The sequence below is a fragment of the Halichoeres trimaculatus genome, unplaced genomic scaffold (assembly GCF_033239565.1).
Source record: "Halichoeres trimaculatus isolate MK-OKI-2021-1 unplaced genomic scaffold, fHalTri1.1 fHalTri1_scaffold_1, whole genome shotgun sequence".
Taxonomy (NCBI): Eukaryota; Metazoa; Chordata; class Actinopteri; order Labriformes; family Labridae; genus Halichoeres; species Halichoeres trimaculatus.
The window spans coordinates 26550936-26575348 of NW_027437179.1; the positions used below are offsets into that span (position 1 = coordinate 26550936).

General features: G+C 38.4%; 1 protein-coding gene across 1 annotated transcript; it reads right to left on the minus strand.

Moving 5' to 3' along the window:
* Window positions 1-1956: 1956 nt before the first annotated feature.
* LOC141786393 (sodium- and chloride-dependent GABA transporter 2-like) lies at window positions 1957-24164 on the minus strand. The gene is made up of 15 exons (XM_074665079.1): window positions 23813-24164; window positions 23303-23487; window positions 22694-22828; window positions 21681-21821; window positions 20537-20624; window positions 18186-18318; window positions 17451-17585; window positions 17175-17278; window positions 15158-15282; window positions 13772-13884; window positions 12903-13040; window positions 12705-12807; window positions 8058-8158; window positions 6497-6667; window positions 1957-5008 (listed from the first exon to the last, which is right to left on the minus strand). Exons 1-15 carry the CDS (start codon window positions 23818-23820, stop codon window positions 4859-4861), a joined length of 1830 nt encoding a protein of 609 aa, XP_074521180.1. The 5' UTR covers window positions 23821-24164; the 3' UTR covers window positions 1957-4858.
* Between the last annotated feature and the right edge of the window lie 249 nt (window positions 24165-24413).

The window sequence follows — 24413 nt, forward strand, 5'->3', positions numbered from 1 at the left end:
AGGCTTACACAAGGTGTGAATGAGTGACAACCAGCACATGTAATACTGTGTAGCCTGTCAACGGCTCTAAAGGGAAAAACTCCTGGTTACTAAGATATATAGTGAGGTAATATCAGAGGAATTTTATGTAATTTACTCTGTGCAGCATTACATATTGGTTTCCACATGCTTTTTATTTTCTCTAATTTAGCTTTGGTTAAAACTTGAAATTGCCTTCACGTACCAAAATTCAGATATTGTTAGATAGTGCTTTTTAAATTATGCTTACATTCATAGCAACGTAACAGTAAGTGAACACTTGAATATGAATCTTGACTTTAAAGTAGGAAAGCAGAATGAAAGACGGAGCTCAGGAGAGAGAAGGAGAAAGTGACACACAGGTTTGGCATGTGGGAGCTTGTTCATGATGAAAACATGTAGAATAACCACGTCTTTCAGATCTGAACCGGCAGATTGATAAATCTTAGTTGATTTGTAAAAGAAGGCAATCCAGACACAGGCTGTCGGGGACACTTGAGGCAAATTGGCAGACAGTGAAAGATCATAAAAGAGTCAGAATGTCGGTTTGTATTTTTTTTTGGTTGTGATGTAATGTTGAGTAAGTGGAGTCACAGAAGAAGTGACAACAATTTCAAGTTCCCTCGAAAGGTGAAGAATAAAATATGATTTCATTTATGAATCATTCACCTTTAGACTTAAAGTTCCTGTGGTTTCATTGACAAAGCTCGGCTGATATTTGAGATATTTCACGGCCCAAAGAGATTTCATCAACAGACTGTAATGTAATATGCTCAAATACCAGGATGCCTCCAAGCACAAAACTTTCAACAGTGTTCAGGGATGTCAGATTTTCAAATGTTTAGCTTATTAATACTCATTTTTAGATGCTGTTTAATTGCCAGAGAGGGTTTTAAATGAGTTTTACATCCTAAACTGCAAAGCGGGGCAGAAGAGAGAATAAGAGTGAGTGAACATACAAGTTTGGTATGTGAGTCCTTGTTCAGGATGGAAACAGGAATAATCCTTTTTTGGATCTAAATCCCACATGAATGGATCCAAGTTGTTTTATAACTGTAATTTTCTAGGCACGAACTTTTAACCGAAACTTTTAAAGCAAAACAGAAGACAGGCACAATTCAACCAAGGCAACATACTATTAGTTATTTTGGTTTAGTCATTGGTGTGACTGACAGATATGACATGACATAAAAAAAAAAACATGTCAGCCAGGTGTTACATTCACTCTGTTCAGCCTTTTAAGTTTTGTTTAGTAGATTACTATGCCTTTACAAACCATTAAGGTTCAATTTACCTCTTTTCTTATTAGCACTTGTTTGAATGCAGCTGTCTCCATCTGAAAACACTGCTTTCCCACCTTTCACTTCCAAGGATTATTTCTGTGCAGCTCAGTATTTAGAGGTCTCAGCAGGGGGCTCTGCTTGAACCCTGGTCCCCTTGCCTGGTCCGATTGCAGTGACACTTCAAGCAGCTTACTGCCTGTGGCTTGTTGGCTGCGGATGCAGGGCTTAAGCTTTCATATTAGAGCATTCAGTCCTTCCAGCCAAATTTCTTAGACACACTCAATCACTAGTGCTGAAAGAACTTTTTAAGATCTCTTATTTTAGTCAGAGCAGCAATTTCACTGTTTGAACAACTCTAATAGCTATCAAAATATGATATTCCTCTCTAATGTGTAAACGATAAAAGTACATAATATCATGTTGACAGTTTGTAATGTTTACCTCCAGCTAGATCTGGGAGAAATAATCTAGAAACGTATACAATAACAAGACCAAGGAGGCACGTTTTAATCAAAATCCTGTTAAAAATTGTCAAAGAAAATGTTCTGGAAACTCTCTGTCAGACATGATTAACACACAAATTGAAAAAGCATGATGGCATGAAATGATATAGAGAAACACAATAATATGAAACAAAATTTATTGATTTCTTGTAGTATAGGTGTGATTTCAGAAGAAAAATATTTTTTTTCACCAAGCTTATAGAAAGTTATCATCAGGTAACCTGACAAAGTGCACTTCTGTGATTGGCCTGTGCTGGCAAAACATAACATGTTATAATGCACAAAAGAGTGGACAAAACTATCTGAAAGACAACAATGAAAGACTATTTCTATTGTCTGTGCATTGCAGCTTGGGCTTCTAGATAAATCTATCCCTTCACCAGTCGTTATACATTTTCACAACTTCAACAAAAACAAAACAAAAAAATAGGCAGTCGCTAAAGTCAGATCCATCACAAAAAAACAGTGCATGTTAAAAAACATGTTGAAACTTCTTGTTCTCACAGTATGGAGGAAAGGGCTCCAAAAACTTCAGTACAGCTGTGAAAAATATTACCAGTCTTTTAGAGTATCGTATTTTTCATTATATTTTCTGAATATTGATACACTTAGAGTCTTAAAATGTGTCAAATAAATGAGGTTTACAAATAAAACTGTTAACAACAAAGTTTCAAACAAAGATCATTTGATGTCATGTCAGTCCTAGATTTTCTTCAGTACCTTTGCTATGTAGAGGAAGACAATAAGACTTCAGACAGAAGTCAGCAAGTTAAAACCTTTGTTGTAACAAACAGGTTTTGCAGTAACTAGGCTGCTGTTGTGAAAGAAATGTGAGCTTAAAAAAATGAAAAAACAAAAAAAACATAGTGGTGTGTTGAACTTGAGGCTTCAAAAAGATTTAACCCTATTGGTGATGGTAGGGCACAGAGAAACAAAGCTACGTCTGAGCAACAGACAGGATTAATTAGTAGAATCAACATATTATCAGTCATTACAGCAAATCTGGAGGCTCAGCCTCAAATTCTGTTGGAGGGGGAATTTCACAGAAACTCTAATTAAGTAAAATGAATAGCATGTCACATTAGATCATGTAGTCTTTAAAATTTAGAACAGAAAAATAAGTTTAACCTTAGTCATATTAGATTAAAAAAAATTACTGTTAAGTGAAATAAATCCTGGTTTTAACCCATTTAATGCGACCACTAGGTTTAGAGTTTAGGCCATAAAGAAAAGGGGACCCTTAATTTCAATGAAGGTGAAGGTTCTCTGAAAGATTTGTAGAACAAACAAGATAAACTTATAAAATGTGTTTCCTTTGAGACAGAGGAGAAAGAACTATAAATAATGTATTTATTAAATTTGTTTTTCTAGAGTGACACTCAGAGGTTAATGCGATCGTCTCAAAACTCAAAGGGCCCTGATTTGACTCCCCAGCCAGGCAGCTGCCTTCCTGTATTTGCATACCTGGGTTCTCTCCTCCAGCTTCCTCCCACAGTTCATAAACATACTAGCCAGATTTACTGATGCTCCAACTCCCTGTATGGATGTTTCCTAGTCTACTAAAAAGTGGGATCTGTAGTTTCAGACTTTCCAGTAGCAAAGAAGATACAACCTGGTCCCAGAAGGTTTAACTGAATTTTTCGCAACAAGTAGTTTTTGTGTCAGACTCTGGCTTATGGTCCACTTAGCTCCATAAGTTAAATATGTATATAAGAAACAAATACAGTCTATGAATATTACAACATAAAAAACAGCATAGATATCTAATCAAACCAAGACATAGTGATGTATCTGTAAAGAGTAATTTACTGCCTGAATTGGTTGTCTGTTGATATCTTTAAGAGGTCGGTTCAGTCAAGGCTGAGACTTCAAAACCAGTGCAAACGTGAAAATTAAGACAGGCACCTCCTGATCTTTATCCTGGGAGCGAGACCATCTGCAAAAGCATCTTTTATGTGATCTGGCAGATGTGCCTGGCCCACATTCCAGATACCCAGCCAACCTGGCAGTGATCAAACCAACCACAACCAATTAGCTGATGTGGGTGGGGTTTGATACACAGAGTAACTAGTGGAAGGTTATGGTGCAGTATTGCTCACCAACTATTCTGACAGCTGCTGATGCAGAGTACTGTTTTATTACTGAGTCAGCATCAAACAGTCCTCTTTTTTTTTAAGAGGAAAAAAGAAAAGGGAAAATAACTACACTCAGATATTTTGTAAATTAGAGCAATTAATAATAAAGTTTACAGTCAAGGGCAAACACATGGCAATGAACTGAGAGATTTTCTTAAGGAGAAATAGGATGCAAGTTCTGAGCTGGTGAAAATCCCAAACATTCATGGCAACCCAAAACAATTAAACAATAACCAAAATGTGCTGTATTTAGAAAAACACTGTTAGATGCCACAACTTCCTCACATTCTTAACATTAACTTCATGATCCATGCACAGTTCAGTCATTTTAGCACATTTGTGTGGTATTTGTTTTGACTAGTCCAGAATTTTATCCTGTTTGTCCAAATGAAAACCAGTGAAGCTGTTGCAGTGTGTTTGCCCTTATCAGCCACGGCACATCACATCCTATTCATCAGATATCTGTCGGTTTGAAACTGCAGCATTTCTCTACATACACATCACTGTCAAACCATCACAGCTTTCATTGTTTCTGGACCCAATGGAGGGCATTCGGAAGAACTTTGTTGTGCACCTTTTGAAAACGCCCCAAAATAACCTGAGAGGCTCGAGCTCTGATTTCTCGCGATCTGCTATGGAGGCAGCATACTGACAAATGACACCATCATAATCAGAGACATCAGAGGCTTTCTTTGACTGAGGATATTTTTTGAAACTGCATAGGATTCAATACTGAGTGTTGCTATGTTGCCGTACAGCCAAGACTCACTGCTTATTGTATCGGACACCTGACTCGGTAACCTACTGGAGCTGGGTGTCTTCTTATTGCTCATTGTATGTCGCTAAAAACAGTTATCTTGTAAAACCTGTTGCGTTTAAGAAAAAAAACATCATATTTAAAAACATTATCAAAAGGTTCTCACATCTGCATCTCCATCTCAGCTGCCCCACTTGCCTTGTACTCATTGGCAGCAGGCGTGAGTGTGTTGTCTGGGTTCAAAGGGTACTGCTCAGGTTGCTTTGCTGTGGTGTGTGTCTTGTTTTCGGGGCGACAAAGCTGCCTGAAGTTCTGTAGAAAAAGGTTAACATAAAGCAAGTTCACATCAGTCAAAATACTGTGGTACAAAACATGTTTTTAGAAGTGATTCACTGCTGCTGTTATACCATGCCATCAGTGGTAGAAACAAAGATGTGATGTAGGACACTGACAATGTGTAGCGTTTGTATCCAGTGAGCCTAGTGTAAAAGTCGGGCAGCAGGCATTGGGGATATATTTTTTTAAGTATGAAGGTGTGATGACCACAGCACGTTGTAAGGGTGCTGTTGCACACTTTCTGTTGTAATGTGAAAACAGCCAGGGAGGAAGAAAGTACAATCTCAGCACTTCCCTGTATCTCTGAGTGCAGTGGGACAAACTGTAGGCAGTTGTCACCACTGTCTGGTTCAAAAGTAGCATTGCAGATTAACAGAAAGCTTTTACTAGATCAGCGAGTGTCCCCTGGAATTCTGGGCCACATGAGAAGATATCACATCGCCAAAACCCCCATCACCACAACTTTGCACAGTTCTTATCACCACAAATCCCTTCTAGAAATGAAAAGGACAAGAGCTTGGTGTTATAAAATGGAAAATTGGGGTAATTAACCACAAAAAAGAGAAAGTGTGGCGTTAACTTTTCCTGCTTTAATGACATGACAACAGTCAGGAAGCACAGGTGCAAGAAGTAAGTGTCACACAGGAGTCTAATTGGGTCTTGGACAGCTGTGGGATTTGTTATTGGCACACAACATAAACTTTTTATCGGTACATTGGTACACTTGTGATAATATCTACCACTAACTCTCACTTGGCTCCCATCCACCATCCCATCTTGGACACACATCGGAAGTTGCGGGGAAGTTCATTTTTATTTCACTGCAAAAACAATGAATAGACTGATTTTGACTGGTAAACCTGTCAATGTATCATCTTTCAGTTCGGCTGACACCTTCTGTTGCTTTGGCATATGATCTGTAAGAGGAACCTGACTTTACATTTGTCCATTTTAGGAGTTTATCTATGTTTATCAATTTAGCTAATTGTGCGAAAAATGAAAAAAGCAAACTAAATGTAAGTTTTTATTTCAAGCCCATCAAAGGCCCACTCTTCTCATGAGGCCTGGTCCAACTTTTACCTCCACCACAACATCCTTGGCCAGCAGACTTGCAGTTTTACTGTTCTCTTCTTCCCTTTTCAAACACTTGCATCTCTTTACATTTGCTTTCATGTTATTGTTCATTATGATTGTTCGGAGTTAACAGCCCGTTAAGCTTGGGTGCATGCTGACAACAAGAATTCGTTATCCCTACTGATAATTACAAACTTTGGAATCATGCCAGAAACACTCTGCAGAGCTGGATGAAACTGAATATGACTAAAAAAAAGTCTGAAAAAAGAGAAAACTACACCTGAAAATTCTTATCCACCAAAAACCTCAAGATATTCATTTCATCATTTTCACAGGATGATAAACCAACTGAGATCCACTTGAAGGACTCATTTGTGCATGCGTACATACCTGTGCCACCGTCCCTTTCATCTGAGTCGTTTTAAAGATCATCCAGAGAGGAACCATGAGAACACAGAACAGTCCAAGGGACCAGCCCAAAGCATAGGCCCAGGTCGGGTAGACGTAGGTTTTGTTGAATTTAAGAGGCTTGTATCTCACAATTGAAAAGATGAAAGTACCCTGGAAATAAATAAGATATATTTAAAGATTAATTAATATATGTTATAAAAACAGTCTATTAACCAAGTCAAATACAGTTAATTTAGCCGTTACTGACACTTAAGAATGGGGCTGTTTCTCTTGTGAGAAATGTGAGAACAGAAACCACACAGTCATGTTAATGGTTTTGGGAAATAACTTGACTAGCCTGAACAGAGGCTGGGGCTTGGTTGTCAAAAGAGTAAATCAAGTTAAACTTCTAAATTAAGCCTTAGATAATCCTACTGAAAAATATCACAACTCTTTGTAAGTGACAAGTTTTTTTTTCTAATTTTATTCAAGAATTTACCATCTAGTCAAATTTTGACTGTATTCATGAGGTGCCATTGTTGTGGTCAGATGTTAAATAGTGGGTTCTGTGGTTGGACTTCAGAAACTCTGAGCCTGCACAGCTGCCTGGTCCTAGGTTGTCTTGAGCCGGACATATTTCACCTTTCATACAGATTATTAAGGTAAAATATAATATCTACACAGCTGAATGCTGCGAACAAGTTAACCCCTTACTTCCTGGATTTGTTTACAGCTATACAAAAAAAAATCTGGTGGGTGTTTTTGCATTCTTACAGATGCAAAGTTGCAGAAATTATATATATACACACACACAAAGGTAATCTCAGGTGCATTCACACCTGATTCAGTACGAACGGGTTAATTTATTCCTTTTTTATTGGTGGATTCACAATAATGATATGTCTCGAGGTCTGACAAATATTATCACAGTTGTTGCCCAGGGCTGTGACAGCAGCCTCATTTTACCACCTTACATCACAGCTTTACCTCACTGGAGCTCATGTGGCCCCCCAAGAAAAAGGGGAAGCAATCAAGGCAATGCTTTGGTCACCTGAGATCAGTTATGAAATGTTTAAGTTGGTGTGGAGTTTCATCATTTCCTTCATTTCTGTTTCTAGTTGTCAATCATTCCCCCTGTTGCATCCACTAATTTTCTCCTTCCTGTTTTGTAATACCCATCTGATCTTCTTTTCCTGGTCAGAGTAAGTTTGAGTAAGTTTACATAGGGTAAAGTCAGCATGTATCTTGAATGATATGCCATAACAACATTATTGACTGCATGCTTCTCTTATTTTCCTCTGTCTCAGCATCACTTCACTGTAGGTGATATTTTAGTTGTAAAACATACTGTTTTTTTACCCTCAGTAACACAGATAAAAATGTTCATCTGTTAACAGAAAGATCTTATTGACCCCTCCATCCCACATCACAGTGTTATGAAGGACCTTAGATAACTACTTTATTTTTTATTACTCATCTTACAAAAAAGAATCAAAACAAACTTTTCACTTCTTTCTCTGTCATAGTCAGTGAAAAATCAATGAAAACATCTTGCACTCACCAGACAAACAGTGGGGGTGATGTAAAGCCAGCAATACTTCATTAAAGGCCATGGACGGTATCCAATCATGTCTTCAATGTTGTCATATAGACTGTCAGCTCCTGTTCATTAAAAAGGGAAATTAATTACAGTTAGGATGACAATTTTTGAAAAAAGTTGCTCAAAAAAGAAAGACAGATCTTGGTACCTTAAAGGTATTAAAATACAAAATGTGCATTTTGTTGAATACACCCCAAAGGCTTATAACCAAAGTTATATGCCATTAGTTTGAAATATGTCATGTTATTTATAATGTTTAGACTGAAATACGATATACTGCCAAGCTACATGAAACCATTGTAGACCACAATTTTTTTAAATATAAAGATGTGCCCAGCACTTGCCTGACCTGATATCTTCCATGACCAAATAACAGACAGCCAATCAAGTCTCTCAAAGGAGAAGACAGAAAAATACATTGTCAAAGCCGCTTTGAATTTGATAAAGGGGGAAACTTACGATTTGTCGTTTGAAACACAAGCTAAAGGTTTGCTAATGGTAAGCTTTTGTTACTGACAGTGGAGTGGTGTTGACTTCATTCAGCTCTTAAATGGCTTTAGAAATTATAATGAATCAAACTCTTAACCTTACAGAAATTTACAGTATTACCTTTTTGTGGAACTTCAGCAGAACTGGGGTTTGAATGCTAACACGTAAGCTAACAAAAATCAGCAGGGTTTTAAATTAGGGTTCAAGTTGGTAGTGTTTATGTTGTTGCATTTTTCTCACCCCTCTAAGCCAGTATTTAAATGACACTTGAGCAGGGAATTTTGTAGAGTGAATGTACAGAGCTGTCTGAACTGTCCTGTTTTCATTCGCAGTTTGTGACAGAGAGCCAAAGAGGCCAGACTCCCTTCTATGAGAGGACTGAACGTCCATCAAGCTTAAACAAGCTTACACAGAAATCACAGGCAGAACAAAACATAGTATTAGAGAGGACTTATGAGTAGACAGAGCAAAGTAAGCATGACATCGACTCATCAAGTGCAACAGATGTGAGATGTTATCCACAGGGTTTGAACATGTACAGTAAGGATAAACTGATGTTGAACTAATACATTTACCAATATGCTAAAATGCTTGAACTTTTAAATGTATAAACAAACCTAAACTGAAGCATTTAATTAAGAATATGTGCTTCAGTATTCACTTTAAATTATTTGAGTTAAGGCAAAAATAAAATGGGCTGAATAAAAGGCTTTTTAGTGATTCATTTAGTGACCTTTCTTTGGTTTTTATCAAGTCTTTAAACCAAACCACATGAAAACCCTTCTACATCATGTGAAGTGATATCATTGTACGAATCATCTTTATCTTTCATCTTTACCACAAATCTAAGGCTGATTTCTATGTAAAATATATGAGGTAGTTTTACCCTAATATCCACAAAATGTGACATTCATGCTGTCCTGGAGTGCATTTTCTCTTGTCGTCAGAGATGTGTTGGCTAATGCTAGTGAGTTTTACATCAACAAATGAGTGAAACTAAGCAAGAGCTGTATGCCCTGCGCCGTAGAGAGGTTCTTATGCATGATTTAAAAAAAACAAAAACAAAAGCAACTGTAAGTGATATAAAAGTGATCTCTGCAGTGCAGCAACAGTTTGAGATCATCAGATTTGAAAGATAACACAATGCTCTTTGCTGCCTTTTAATGCTACCACGTCTTAACAGTGTCTGCTACAATCTGTCACAGTCCAAATGATTATTATCAAGAGAAATGAGCTGCAAGTGCAGAAATATTGTAACTTTAAAAACACAATGGTCAAAAGCAAACTGGGAAACAGTGAATAGAAAACATGCTGCAAAAAATACTTGGTTTGAAAAAGTAATACAAACAAAAAACAGAAAATCTGTAACAGAAAGAGGCACTAAAAAGTTACGTTAAAGACAGAAGTGCTCCAGGCCTGTAGGGTGCGCTAGGTTACACAATAAATATCAACTGGCTTGGGAAGAGGAGCTGGCACTGAATCCATTGCTGTTATGGAAAAAGAAGCATTGTTGGACATCAGGAGACGCATGAAGCCACTTTAGCCAGGAGGAGCTGAACTACATTCTGTCACCAGAAAGGGAAAGCATACAGCAGGGATAAAAGAGCAGCAAGAGGGATGAAAGCCATATTTTTCCCATCCAGGTAGACTTCATTAATTGTTGGTTGCAATGGTCCCTACCTAGAGTTTTTAAATGTTTTCCCAAAATACAATACCTGAATAATATTTAAACAGTATATGTTCTCTCCAGTTTTGTTTAACTTGCCATAAGCTTAGAAAAGGCTCTCAGATACTTAAGACTGTCTCTGACAGAGTTTAAGCCAGTAAAAGAAATCTGATGAAACAGAACCAAAAATGAACTGCAATGCAGCTAAACCATTTTGAGCGTAATGTATTTTGCATCACAATTTCAAAAGATAAGACAAGATCATAGACTAGATAATATATGGACATAGTCTCCATGACATCACCCATCTGTTCCTGAACAAAGTAATGAAGCCAGTTGTCGGCAGCGGCCATAGTGGAAACGCTGACTCAAGAGGCAGGCTCTCATCCTCCTTGCTAACAGCTATGCTGTGACGAGACCTGTCAGTCACACGAGATTCAGATCTGATTTGGTAAAATTGCAAGCTCAAATCTTCTAAACAGCTAAAAAACAAACAAACAAACAAAAAAATCACCCCATACAGTGTGTTCCAACAGAGAAATCAGACCCAAGCTGTTTTTTGAACCAGGCTGCAAATATGTTTTTAAATGCCATAAAAGTCCTTTTTTTTTTTTTTTTTGCTTGGTGTGAACAGTGGGAGAAATACGTATTGAACATGTCAACTTTTTTTCTCATTACATTTATTTCCAAAGCTGCAATTCAAACTAAATTTCTACCAGACATTGGTATTAACTCGAATAATCCACACATGAAAAGAAATCACAACATTTAAGTCCATAAATATTGATCATGTGAAATTGAGTACGATAACACAGAAAAAAAGTATTGAACACACCATGGAAAGGATGTATACTTTGACAAGAAAATGCACCATTCCACCTGAAATCTGCCAGTAATTATAACCTGAACTTCCAATTAGTGCAAACCAACATCAGCTGGGCTAGAGCAAATTGATGGTCCTATAAAAAAGGTCGTTTTTTCACCAAGCAGTTGAATATAAAGGCAAAGAGCTCTCTGAAGACATTCGCAACCTGATTGTTGCTCAGCATCAGAGTGGAACTGGTTACAGACTTATATCAAAGCACCTGAATATTCCAGTCAGCACCGTTGGGGCCATTATTCGCAAGTGGAAGAAGCACCACCTTACCATCAACAGGTCACTCACAGGAGCTCCTTGCAAGACTTCTGACCAGGGAGTCAGAAAGATAGTCAGAAGTGTACTCAACGAGCCAAGGACCACCCTGAAAGTGCTCCAGAAAGACTTGGAGGCAGCAGGTACAATTGTTACAGAGAAAACAATAGGCAGTGCACTCCACCGCCATGGCCTCTATGGACCCTAAGCTTGCAAGACTCCATTCCTCAAGAAAAGGCATATTGAAGCTTGTTTAAAGTTTGCTAAACAGCATCTTGACAAGCCTGTAGAATACTGGGATATTGTTGTCTGGTCAGATGAGACCAAAATTGAACTTTTCGGCTGTCATACTACAAACCATGTTTGGAGGAGAAATGGCACTGCACATCACCCCAAAAAACACTATACCAACAGTGAAGTTTGGAGGCATCATGGCATGGGGTTGTTTCTCATCTCATGGTGTTGGCAAACTTAATATAATTGATGCAGCAATGAATGGAGCCATGTATCAGGAAATTCTTGAAATGAATTTGCTGCCATCCACCAGGATGATGAAGATGAGACGTGGCTGGACCTTCCAGCAGGACAACGATCCAAAGCACACGGCAAAGTTGACTCTCAAATGGTTTCAAAAAAAGAAAATCAATCTGCTAGAATGGCCTCGTCAATCACCTGACTTAAATCCAACTGAACATTTGTGGAAAGAACTAAAGAAAGGCTTCACCAGAGGGCACCAAAGAACATTCAAGATTTAAAGACAATCTGTGCAGAGGAATGGGCCAAAATCACACCTGAGCAGTGTGGGTGATTAGTTAAACCATATAAGAAGCGTCTAGAAGCTGTCATTGCAAACAAAAGCTTCTCCACTAAGTATTAGATGAGCCTCAGTTGGCGTCCTTTGTTATCACACTTAGTTCCACATAGTCATTATTTATGGATCTAAACGTTGTGATTTCTTTTCATGTGTGGATTATTTGAGTTAATACCAATGTCTGGTAGAAATTTTGTTTGAATTGCATCTTTGGAAATACATGTGATGAGAAAAATAGTTGACACATTCAATACTTATTTTCCCCACTGTATGTGGTTTTTGGTCTTTCTGCATCTAGCTTCAAGTACAAAATTGATAAACTACAGCTTTTAGCACTTGAATGAATGTTTCCCCACGGATAAGATTGGATCTGAAGTTAAATTCATGGTGTCATAGACTCTCTCATAACCCCACAATACACACCCAAGCTTCTGATCATTTTCCAGGAGAAGCAAGAAGAAAAAACAGAAGTATTCATTATTTTCTATGACCTCAACTGTGAGGACTTACCATAAATCCATCCGATTGCTATCGACTGACACACAGACAGAAGTAGAAGATTGTTTCCGCTGCAAACATAGTGATCAAAGAGTTGAAGGAAATACAAGCCTCCCTGCAGAAAGAGAGAAAGGGATTGAGTATAACTACAAGTCATACACACACAAAAAAAAACCTGGACAAGCATGAGAACTCAGGTGAGGCTCTCACCTCTGTGACGAGAAGGAGGCCGAGGAAGAAACAAACAGAGCAAAGACAGAGCAGCAGCAGTTCTCGACGATAAGCTCTTCGAAACACGGTGGGAAACATGTCTGTCACTGATGTCATGAGGCACTCCAAACTCACAAACTGTCCAAGATGCAGAGCAGAGTCAACAAACACAATGTTATCAGCCAGTAGCACTTGAACTTTAAGGCAGTCATTGTGACTGCTTTCAAAATTTGCAACGTCATAACTTTGTTGTAGGATTCTGAATTTTCCTAAATGTGCGTGTATTTTATTCTAATATTTTTTTAGCATTAAAATTAAAAAAAAGAGGTCTGAGTATTACTACCGCGAATGACCATAGCTGTCAAATTGAATGCATGCTTTTTACAAGGGGTGTTATATTTCACTGTTTGCTACATTTTCTCGCTCTTCTGCTTTATTATTTTATTTTTGTTTGGGTTTTTTATGCACTGTTAGGCTTAAAGCTTCACTCAAAACCAAAGAGAGGCAGAAATGACGACTAGAGGCAGAGCGACAGATATGGAGGCTTCAGCCTTGCTTCAGAGCCTAGAGGAAGATTCAGATGGAGGAACAGGTTCAGAGAATGATCTCTCTTGGTGTTTGGAACAAGGTTCGTCTATCTCTTATCGATTATAATTCCCATTTTGTGTCCTGATGTGTTCTTTTTTGTTTATTTAAAAAAGGAAAACTTTTTACCATCAATTTATTCTGAGATATTTTTTTTATTGATTTTCCAAATGACATGCAACTAATGTCTGAGCAGTCAAGATGACTGCTATGGTCATTCTGGTAGTTTCAAACTTCTGTTAGACTGAGTCATGAAACTAAACAGAAGTTTTCCAAGTGCCTACCTGTGTATCTGCACCAAGCAAGATGACCATGATGAAGAAACATATGGCCCATAACTGGGGTAAAGGCATCATGGCTACTGCACGTGGATAGGCAATGAAAGCCAAGCCAGGTCCTGCGTTAGAGAATAGTTGATTTTTTTCAGTGTACAACAAGATTTCTTTGGATGCACCATCTCAAAAACAGTGCTTTTATTTTTTAAATTTATTGTGTTACCTAAATAGATATAAGCACAAGAAGTTTTGATAAACCTGAAACTAACACCTTTTTGTTGGACAAAGTGTTTTTCTGTAATAATGAGGTTGAGTTTGAATCAGGGAGTCGCCTGAGGCACAGCAGGTGTGACTTTCTGCACAGACAATGGCTACTCTCTTCTGGTATTGTTTGTGCAAGGATGGGCGCATCAGTAGTCAGGTGTGGGTTTAGGATGTATGGGAAACTTTTCACATTATGCTGAATTAATTTCCTTTGGCGGTTATTTATGGGGAAGGACACCACGTATGCACAAACTTCAGATCAAAGGCTTTTGAATAAATGCAACATTTTTATAAATCTTATAATTAGAGTGGAAGATTACATGAGGCTTTCAGTCAGGTGTATATATGTCTTTATAACAGTGCAGCTTCTATTAGGCACATTTTATTTGGAAGATTCAGCTAATTCAGCAACAACTGTCAGGTTGAGGAAGGGAAATTTAGCCGTTTTGCCTTAAACCTAAAATACAACAGCATCAAAGAAACAAACATTATGGCTCTAAGTGAGCAGCTTATTGGCTTAAAAAAAGAATAAACTGAGAAATTAGTCTCCAAATATAGCATTTTTCATACCTAAGATCATGTATTGGTTTGAAATTGGCATACACATTTTTTAGGTGTCTTTGTCATAACTGATGGTCGAGTGTTTCTGGTGTAAGAAGCACATTGTAAAAATGGATCTCGTTGTTTGTTATAGATCATTCGTACACTATTATACTAAGTTTCCAGTTCAAAATGGCATGAAATAGTTATGAATATTACAACATTAAAAGTGATTTTCACTGCACCTTGTTTCAGTTCAGTGTGGAAACATAGGCACACCTGGGTTGGACAAGTTCCCACTGACTAAAGTATATGAACTGTATATTCCTGAAAAGTCAAATCCTTGGTTGGCCTACTTCACTTTAGCTTTAACTTTAAGACCAGCTTTTAACCAGTGGTAACTAGTGGAGACCAAAGAGTTGTTCCATAAAAGTCAAATTATTGGAGTCAAACAACACTAAAGAAGAAATAAGATGGAAAGAAACCCAAATGGCACCAATCAGATTTAGTATCAGAGCACAAACTAACAGCAAAGCTCTCACCTCTGTCAGCCACAAGTGCTTATCTGTTGCGATACCGTATTGGACTCACCGGAAGCGGCCACTTCAGATATTGGCAGTCCTTGTTCGTAAGACATAAAGCCCAAAACTGAGAAGATAGCAAAGCCGGCAACAAAGCTGGACCCACCGTTCACCAAACACAGAACAAATGTGTCCCTGTTCAAACAGAAAATATTATTTTTTTAGTGAACAATTAAGTCTGAGGGCTTCTTTTTGAAGACATTAAAGACACAATTTTGTCTGGGAATGGGGTGCAAAGCAAAGCTACACATTGTGACCTGTTTGAAATTAATATAAATATTTGGAAGTAATATAACATTTTTTTTCTGGCTGGGGAAAGCCTTGGCATTTTTTGTTCTCGTCTGCAATCAATTGATTACAAAGACGTCCAACCATCTCAAGGTCCCTGAGACACTGAGTATACATTTAACTTGTCTCTGCACAGTGAACCAAAGTCAACAGCCTTCATATAGAGTTTGTGTTAAGATCCTACCTATCTCAAGTTGTCTTCTACAGCTAGGTGCTTGTTTCGGAAATTATGGTTCTACTCAGGCTGGACAGAGGCAATGGTTGGCCATCTAACACCTCTTAATGTGGATGCTTGATAATGCCTACCCTCCATTTTTCCTTTCTTAATCCAGATCACAATGGCTAGGGTTGGCCACACACTAGATGCTTTTAAGCCACATTTAAGACCTGATTTTCAGGAGTGTGATCTAATTAAGGCCTAGTTATTTATACAGATAACTGGTTAACCAGTTATTTGTCAAAATAGTCCTACAGTTGTTACTGCTCCTGCTAGTGTCTGAGCCTCCCGGATCTGGAATTGTAAATATCAAACATGTTAAATATTTACAATACCTGGTCAGACAACACTTGCAATACCCAATGAGAGAAGCAGATTGAGAAGCGTCACCAACCAGATGTACAGCTCACAAGCATAGCAGTGAACATAAACAAAACTTTACCCAGAGCAAAGTGAAAGGTTTAAAAAGAAGAAGTTTGTGGTATTATTTTTTTATATTTTCCTTCATTTTTAGTTGCAACATGTCTGAACCATTAGCTGTATACCTCATGGATATAGGCTTATCTGTTTTCAGAACAGAATTTTTAATCCCATAGTCATCAGATGCCATACTGGAAATGCTGAACTCAACCTAACTTTGGTCAAGGAGCAGAGTTGAGGTGGGTTTAGAGCCTGTTTGCTTACAGCGACAGCGGTCCCGCCTGTCGGTCAGGTCAGCTGTGCCACTAACTGGGCAAACTCTTAATCTTCCAATCCACTAAGGATAGAGAATTAGGTTTTGATCCAAGGATTTTCATTACAAAAATCAGTCTGAGCTATTTTTATGTGTGTGGTCTCCTGTAATTTAAAATCAAGTAAGATCTATGAGCTGTCTGTAGTGTGTCCAGCCTAAGATGCCGAACTCTTGATTTAGGATTATTTTAAATCATTCATCAACCATACAAGGTTTTTGCTTCAATAAACCTCATAATCTTAAAATTTCTAACTTTAGTGTTCCTTAGTTGTTGTATTAAAAAGACAAGGTGAAAAGGTAAAAAAAAAAAAGAATTAAATCAAAGAAAGAAATATTGTTTAAAACAAAACAAATAAAAATGCATTGTTTGACATAAAGACAGCCGTCTTTCTACAAATCAATAGCCAAGTATAGTTAAAACTGTGGCTTGAAATAAGGATGATACCATATTGAATTTTTCTATATACATGGCTTTTTAACTTTATTCTATAATTTTCTGCATCTTAAGATGCGTCTTTAGCATCTCTAAAAACTTCCAAAACTTAATTTTATCGCAAAATTATAAAAATATTTTCACTTTTTTCTCTAATCATAGAAAACATTGGAGCAAACCACTCAAGTATAAAAGGTACATTTCATAAAGTCAAACATTATTTAGTTTATGCTTTTTATAAGTAAAGATTAGAAAAACTAAATTCTAAGTCTACAGTCTATGAATGTTTACTGAAGGATTCAATTAGAAAAAACAAAACAAAACAAAAAAAATCAAAAGCAGCGGAAAGCACTTACTTGTAACAATCATTGTTATACTGATTGTAACTCCCCAGAGCTGTCAAACTCCCCTGACAAATCCCAAAAGAGAAAAGAACTTGTGCACCTGCATCCATCCAAACCTAAGCAGATGCCACACATTAGTGTACCTCCAAAAGTTGAACTACCAGAAGAGTGCAGGCTGCCGCTCACTAATAAATCATGACACAGTTTTACAATTTCAAAGTAAAAGGAGGCTTTTGAGCAGGCAGCTAGTTTTCATAAGTTCACTGAATATATGAAATGATTACTTACTTGAGGGTCCACCAACCTGGTCGGGTCAGGGTACAGGTAGAAAGCTACACCATCCATAGCTCCGGGTAAAGTAAGTCCACGAGCCAACAAAACAATGAGCATCACGTAGGGGAAAGTGGCCGTGAAGTAAACCACCTAACAACAAGAGACGAAGGAAAATGTGAGCTTGACCAGAAGCTGCAACTGTGTTTTTTAAAGCAGAGTGACACAAAAAAGGGACATGCTGTTCAACATTAAATTTTTTGGCATGCAATTGCTGCAGGAGGGGAAACATCAATTATGACACACCTTTACCTGTCATACCTTTGCTGCCAATAAAGATAATTGTGCTTTTTAATGACTCATGATTTACAGTGGATAAAATTAAATGCCAGCAAAATTTTTATTTATGGTCATTAAATTACACTGTTATTATCACTCTCACTGCAGTTTCCCAGCGATTTGGTGGGTATTTACAAAATACTTGATCTCTTTTGCAAGAAAGGCATGTTGTGTTTCCTTCGTTGACTTCCAGAGAACTTGCATTTATGAAACAACCTCTTTTTGCTTATATTTGTTTACATTCAACCAAAGTCCACTCAAAAGGGAATGGGGAACTAAAAGAATGGGAATTGCTAGCACATCACATATTATGCATCCCTGGATGCAATTAAAAAAAAACCTTTGGGGCGTTAATTCTCACATATATGTAACTCATTGTTACCCTCAAAAAAAAAAAAAAAAAAAGATTCCTACCTTCCCAGTGGATCTCACTCCTTTCCAAACACAGAAGTAGCACAGGATCCAGGCCAGCAAGAGACACAAAGCCAACTCCCATCTCAGGCTACCAACCTGCTCAATTCCATCAGATATTCCCAGAACTCTCCTCCTGAAAAGACAAAAACAAGTCTGCCTTAACTATCTGAGAACAAAGAAAGAACTTGTGCTTTGTAAACAGGCTTCTGATGGCACCGAAAACATTTACTGATAAAACACATCACGTTGCATTGTAACCACAATGAAAAAAACAAAAAGTTATTATTTCCTCCTGAAAGTTTATTTTCAAATTAAAGTGACAAGTTTTATTTAGGTATCTACGAGCACATTTAAAAGAAGCACTTATACAAGCACTTCTTGACATTAGAGGAACATTAGTGAAGACATGTTTGTTGAAAAACAGAACTATCATTGAGCATGTTACTCACTCAGTTACATTTTTAGCTTAGCATGTGACATGGAAAAAAAGTTGAATGAGTCATTTTGGTCTCTGTGAAGCTGGTCAGCAAGTATAGAGAGGAAGCAGAGTTAGGCAGTTAAGACAACTATTAGAGAAAAGAAATCTGTCTAAAGGGAACTCGTTGGTCTTTAATTTTGTGTGGTCTTTTTCTTTTTTGTTTTGTTTTGCGGTCTAAAAGACATGTTGTCCGACATGTGCTTTATGTTATCCAATTAGAATGCTGACTCAGTCAAAGGAGCAAGAGAGCATTTTCACATCCTGTTTTCTTGCCTACTGTGTCTTTTGTGCATTTGTTTCTTAACTACCAACTCTCTGTTGGTAGCATGTTGTGTAGGACAACAGGCTTTTCCATAACTTGGGACTTGGATCTAGAAGAAAGGACAACTCAAAATGACGGCCAAACAGTTTTCTGGCGCTGGTCCTGTTCTGACCCTCTGAAAGGAATAGAAAAAGAAGCATTCCTGCAGTCACTGAAGCAGCTTTACAATACTTAATGCAGTATGTTAAGGCTTTAAGGTATTCTGTAACACAGCATGCCAGTGTGCTAAAACAATAAGCGTAGCTGTGTCCAAAATCAAGGATAGCAGCCTTTGAGAGATCCAGCCTTTGAAGGGTCCAGCCCCCACAGCCTAGGTTGACCCCTCAGAAGTGAAACAGACTTGTGTACAAAGGGTTTTCTGTTCTCATCACCTGCTGTCCTTGCCTTGACTCTTGTATTACACAGTGGCACCCCTGTTACCTCAAGACATAGCCAGCTGACATAGCGTCACAAAATTTTCACCAGCCCCATCCCAAGAAATCATTGTAAAGTGAATTTCAAGTTTCAAGGTGTCCACACCATTCAGAATCTACCGTCTCCTTTGAATTGTATTCACAGGATAAGTTGTTGCCCAGGAAGCAAAATAGGACACATTTATTGGCCACATTTGAAGGAGTCTGTCCTCGAAGTAGTCTACTTTTTTAAGGATGCAGTCTCTCAATCAGGAAATAGAATGTAACGCAAATGCACTTCAATCTCTACCTAGTGTAAAAAAGTGAAGCCAAATTACCATTGTGAAGTGGGCTGATTTGTTTCACTGGTGACGTATATTTGAGCCAAGGCAAAAGCCATCTTGTGGGTGGAGCCATTGAATCAATGTAATGCCACTCCCATGAAAAGTTCAATTATCTGTTCTACTGGAGAAGACAGTTTTTATGCCTTAAATACACCTGATACGACTTAAGTCTGTCTCCACTTTGTTGCATGTTGGCTGCGTCCGTCAACCCACACCAGCTGGCTGTTCAGTCTGACAAGCCCCATAATTGGTAGACAGCTGAAGCTGCGAGACCACAGGGACCATGCTCTCCACTTCATTGATAAGTCTCTCTTCCTCAGCTTCAGACTGTCTCTTATTTCTAGGCCGGAGACCTCTAGGATAGCTGCATGTTAGCTGAGACATGCCAGACCAGCCACACAGTCGGACCGCAACAGAGTGGATCCAGTCTAAGATAACTTATTGACTTGAATGGAAACCTTTCTGATCTAGTGCCTTGACAAACCGGAGACACAGCCAGTATATTTTAGCTGTGATAGATTATACTCAAGCCAGCCACCAGGGGAAGCCACAAATGTATTTACCCTTCTGTAGCGGAGCCGTTGTGTTATTCGCATTGTTAGATGGTTTATGCCTCAAATTGACAGGAGTAGCACAAAGCAGGTTAAACTTTTTACATCTTCTTTATCTTTAGTGGAAAAAAAAAAAGATAATGACCAAAAAAATTTAACCTGTGTGAAGGGAGTTACCTTACTCACCACTGACAAAGAGAAAATATCCGAGAACCCATGAGAGAGCTACAACTTCTGCTGGAAAGCTGTGTGATTAATACTTACTCCCAGAATTCTGTTGCAGGCGTTGTTGCGTTGGCAGCTGCTGTCCAGTTGGATGACACATTTCTTCGATCAAACTCAACGCAAGACTCTGAGTTAAAAACAGGAGGAGAGGAGATGTACATTTCAAAAGGGGAATCAGACACAGCACCCTTCAAACATTAAAAAAACAACAACTTTACTTTGTCGTTCGTTATCAGTGTTTCTGTCCATGAACCAAAGCTTGGAGGTCTGTAGAGTAACTTAAAAACAATTGTAAACATGCACTATATTGTTGAAAAAGTGTATCGACAAACTGGGATCTCATGCACCAAAAAAAAATCAGCTATTTTTTTTTTCCAGAACTCTTGCCCAATTTAGTTTTTGCCATGTGATCAATTCTCATGTGATCATGACAGTCTTTCAGCTATAGCAACATGTGAAGAAATAACCTTAAAAACAAAGAAAACACCTTGATGTAGTGGTGTGCAGAGACTTTTTGAAGTGCAGGGGTGAAAAGGAGAAAAAAATGCACACACAACATGTGTTTTTGTTGCCCAAGAGATCAGTTTATTGTAATTTAACCACCCAAAAGGGCAGTCAAGAGTGTTTTGCCAACCAGGAGGGCACTTTGGCACACGTTTTGGCTCCTGAGAGGGCACTTCAGTGCGTGTATTTCAACAATTTGGCCACTTTCTGTGCACACCACTGCCTCAAGTTGGATTTTCAATGTTGAAGTCAACATTTTCTCAAAGTTTAAAAAATAAATTACTTAGAAAGTTTAAATGTAACTTAATTCAATTGTTGCTGTTCTACATGATGTGACTGACTATCTGTTGGTAGCTTGAATATGTTTGGCTGTCTGAAACCCATCAGACAGTGTTTAGATAAATATTGATTGGAGTACAATGTTTCAAACCATAACTCACAGATCATTCCTTGGAGTGGCACAATTTTTGTTTTGGATACTTCCGGGTGGTTTTACTTAAAGTTATTCTGCAGTTGGGAGACCCAACACTCGTTTGATCAATCATGAAAACAGGTAAGCTCATTAACATATATCTGGTGATAATCAGTTCAATACTAGTTGGCATGTTTCAGCATTCTTAAAGCCGTGAGTGAAACATTGATACACTAAACCCCGCCCTGTACTTGTGCACATGTGTACCTGTATTCCAGCTGTTCCTACAGCTGGCCCATGGAACCTCAGCCTTAAAGGACGAGAAGAGGTAGAAGAAAGCCCATGCCTGAATGACGATGTAAGACACAGCGGCATATGCAATCACAACCTGTGTAGCATAACCAATCCCTGAGGAGACACAAAGAACAGGTCAGTGTGGGTGAATGACAGGTGAATGTTGTGCACAAGGACTCCATTTGACTTTTTCACAACGTAAAACTTTGGAGAAGCTTTATTTTCTGCCTAGGCACAAACAATTTGCTACAGACCCACTCCACACGTGCCCCATGGCAAGTTTTAACATGTCCTCTTCAAACTGTTGTGAATTGATCTGGTGGTTGTCTTTTATCCTAAACCCAATCACAGAATGAGAAACTCTTCCTGTCAGATTAAGATAACCATGCCTTAACAAATATTTAACCTTAACTCATTTCCTGTTAGATATAGCTTCACTCATTAACCGTTAATTCATGAAGAAACCTGGACACCTTGATGTCTATCTCTTTACTATATTCTACATTTAGAAATTTTCAGTTTTATAGATGCATTTGATCGTTCTTCTGAAGATTAGTGCCTCGGTTTTTCTCATTTTTTTCTACATTTCAATTTTGGTGTGGATAAACTTTCTGTATTGAGTCCTCAACCTTGTTAACTTTGTAAAATCTCCCCACAGACATCAAAAGTGTTTGATTTTAATCTTATCATGAGGTTTGCTGACAGCAAAAAATTTGCATCACTGGCAGCCGTGCCTTTAGTTTAAGCCTTGACTCTTTGTGATTCAAATTTTGTTATGCACCTGCAGCAGCTAACCCTGAGCACGTTCCTGCATTTTGCAATGTCACACACACTTTATCACATCACAAGATTAGAGATATCAGCCAGTGCCTCAGTAACCACCTAATAAATTATATAATCAAACTTCTGTGATCAATCATTGTGTCCTGGGGTTAAAGGGAAAGAGCTTCATTAGTTACATCATGCACTATAGTTTAATTTCTAACCTTCAAACAAGGGGCAGAAATGCCTCCAGCACGTGATGCATCCCTGAGATGTGAACTGTCCCATGGCCGTCTCCAGGAGGAACATTGGGATACCGCAAGAAAGTAGAAATAAGACATACGGAACCAGAAATGCACCTGAGATATCAAGAGAAGAGGGCATGAGAAACAGTAGTCTCTAACTGTATGCATTTAATGTTGTTAAACATAACCATTCATATTTGTTTCTGAGGCGTGTCTGTGTTGATGTGAGTGCAAAGAAAATATAATCCACTGCCTGTTCAAGTTTTACACTAAGGTGATTGCTTGGCTCCGTCTTTTGCTTTCTAACATCTTTACAGGGACTCATGGGTTTGTGTAGCATTTGCAGGAGAGCTAAAAAAAGATTAAGCGCACCTCTGTTCTGAGTTTCATTACAAAGACTAGAGTGTCTCCTACAACAAACAGCAGCTTTGAGCAGTGTCTGTGTCACATCCTTATCTGATTTCATGAATGAATCAAGGCTACTTTTCTTCATTTGTTGACGTTACACTGAGATTCAGCTCAGTTGTTTGACTTTTTGTGGTAGACTACACAGAAAAGTGACTGATATTTAAATCCTTTTATGCTTACCTCCCCCATTTTTGTAGCACAAATAGGGGAATCTCCAGAGGTTTCCTAGCCCAACCAGGGTCCCTGCCACAGCAAGCAAGAACTCCAACTTGTTAGCCCACTGGCCACGATCCAACAGCTGAGTCTTCTTAACCAGACTGTTTTCTTGACAAGGAGTCTCGAGGCTGTTTCCTTTCAGGAATTCCCTTGACATGATTAGGAACAGTTGCAAAATAAAAAGCAGTTCTTTGAAATCTGATCTGCAATGTCTTTTCACTTCCTCTACCTTCACAGGACAAGGACTGTCAAACCTTTGTCGATCTGGGCTTTTAGACAGAACCACTCAGCTGATTCTTTGGCATTTCTCATAAGCTTTATTTATTTGTTTAAGCTGGCAGGATTATCAGGAATGGAAAGTTTTCACTGGCAGCTGTTTGTCAGGAAAGCTGTTCTTTTGCAGAGAATAATTCAGTATCAAGACGATGCATTGAACAGGCAAATGTAAACCAGAAAACATAATGAGTTACTTACCCCTCCATCACAGAGCCCCCTCCCCCAGGAGTTGTTCCCAGCAACAACAAACTGATCAGTATTCCTCTCAGCTGGGCGTACGGCAGGATCTCTACACAAACAACATGTCATGAGCAGAGCCAGAGTGAGAAACAAAGTAGCTATGGTTTCCTCTGGTTCCTCGACCTAATTATTGGTCAGTCTAGTTGTGCACACCATGCCGTCTGAGTTGACAAAGTGTTGAGGTTTGACAATGTTCCAGGGTATACAACCACCTCCCTGCTGTATTTTTCCACTGAGACATGGCAGCTTGAGTCACTGAGATTAGCTCAGTTGCTAACAACTAAACCAAATCAGCTGAGCCGTCTCTGTTGTGTCAGTGGCTGTAAACAGGCACCAGTTATCTGCCTGTTGGGATTTTGGAGCTTAAGTTGTAAATCATTGAGAAACAATAATAAGGGGAACTAGTGATGTAAACAGTCTTCTGCAGGTTTCCTGATATGTGCACAGGCTAACTTCACATATTTAATCTCTAAAGAACATATACAGCATGAAATAATAATATGCATCATCATGCACATCTTTCTGAGATTCACTTTGTCACTTATTTACTTATTACTCC

Coding starts and splice junctions, on each gene's coding strand:
- LOC141786393 (XM_074665079.1), bottom strand. Junction 21,822..22,693: donor TTTCTGCCCCTTGTTTGAAG/GTTAGAAATTAA, acceptor GTGTCTCCTCAG/GGATTGGTTATGCTACACAG. Junction 18,319..20,536: donor CCTGCAACAGAATTCTGGGA/GTAAGTATTAAT, acceptor TTGTCTTTTCAG/GAGGAGAGTTCTGGGAATAT.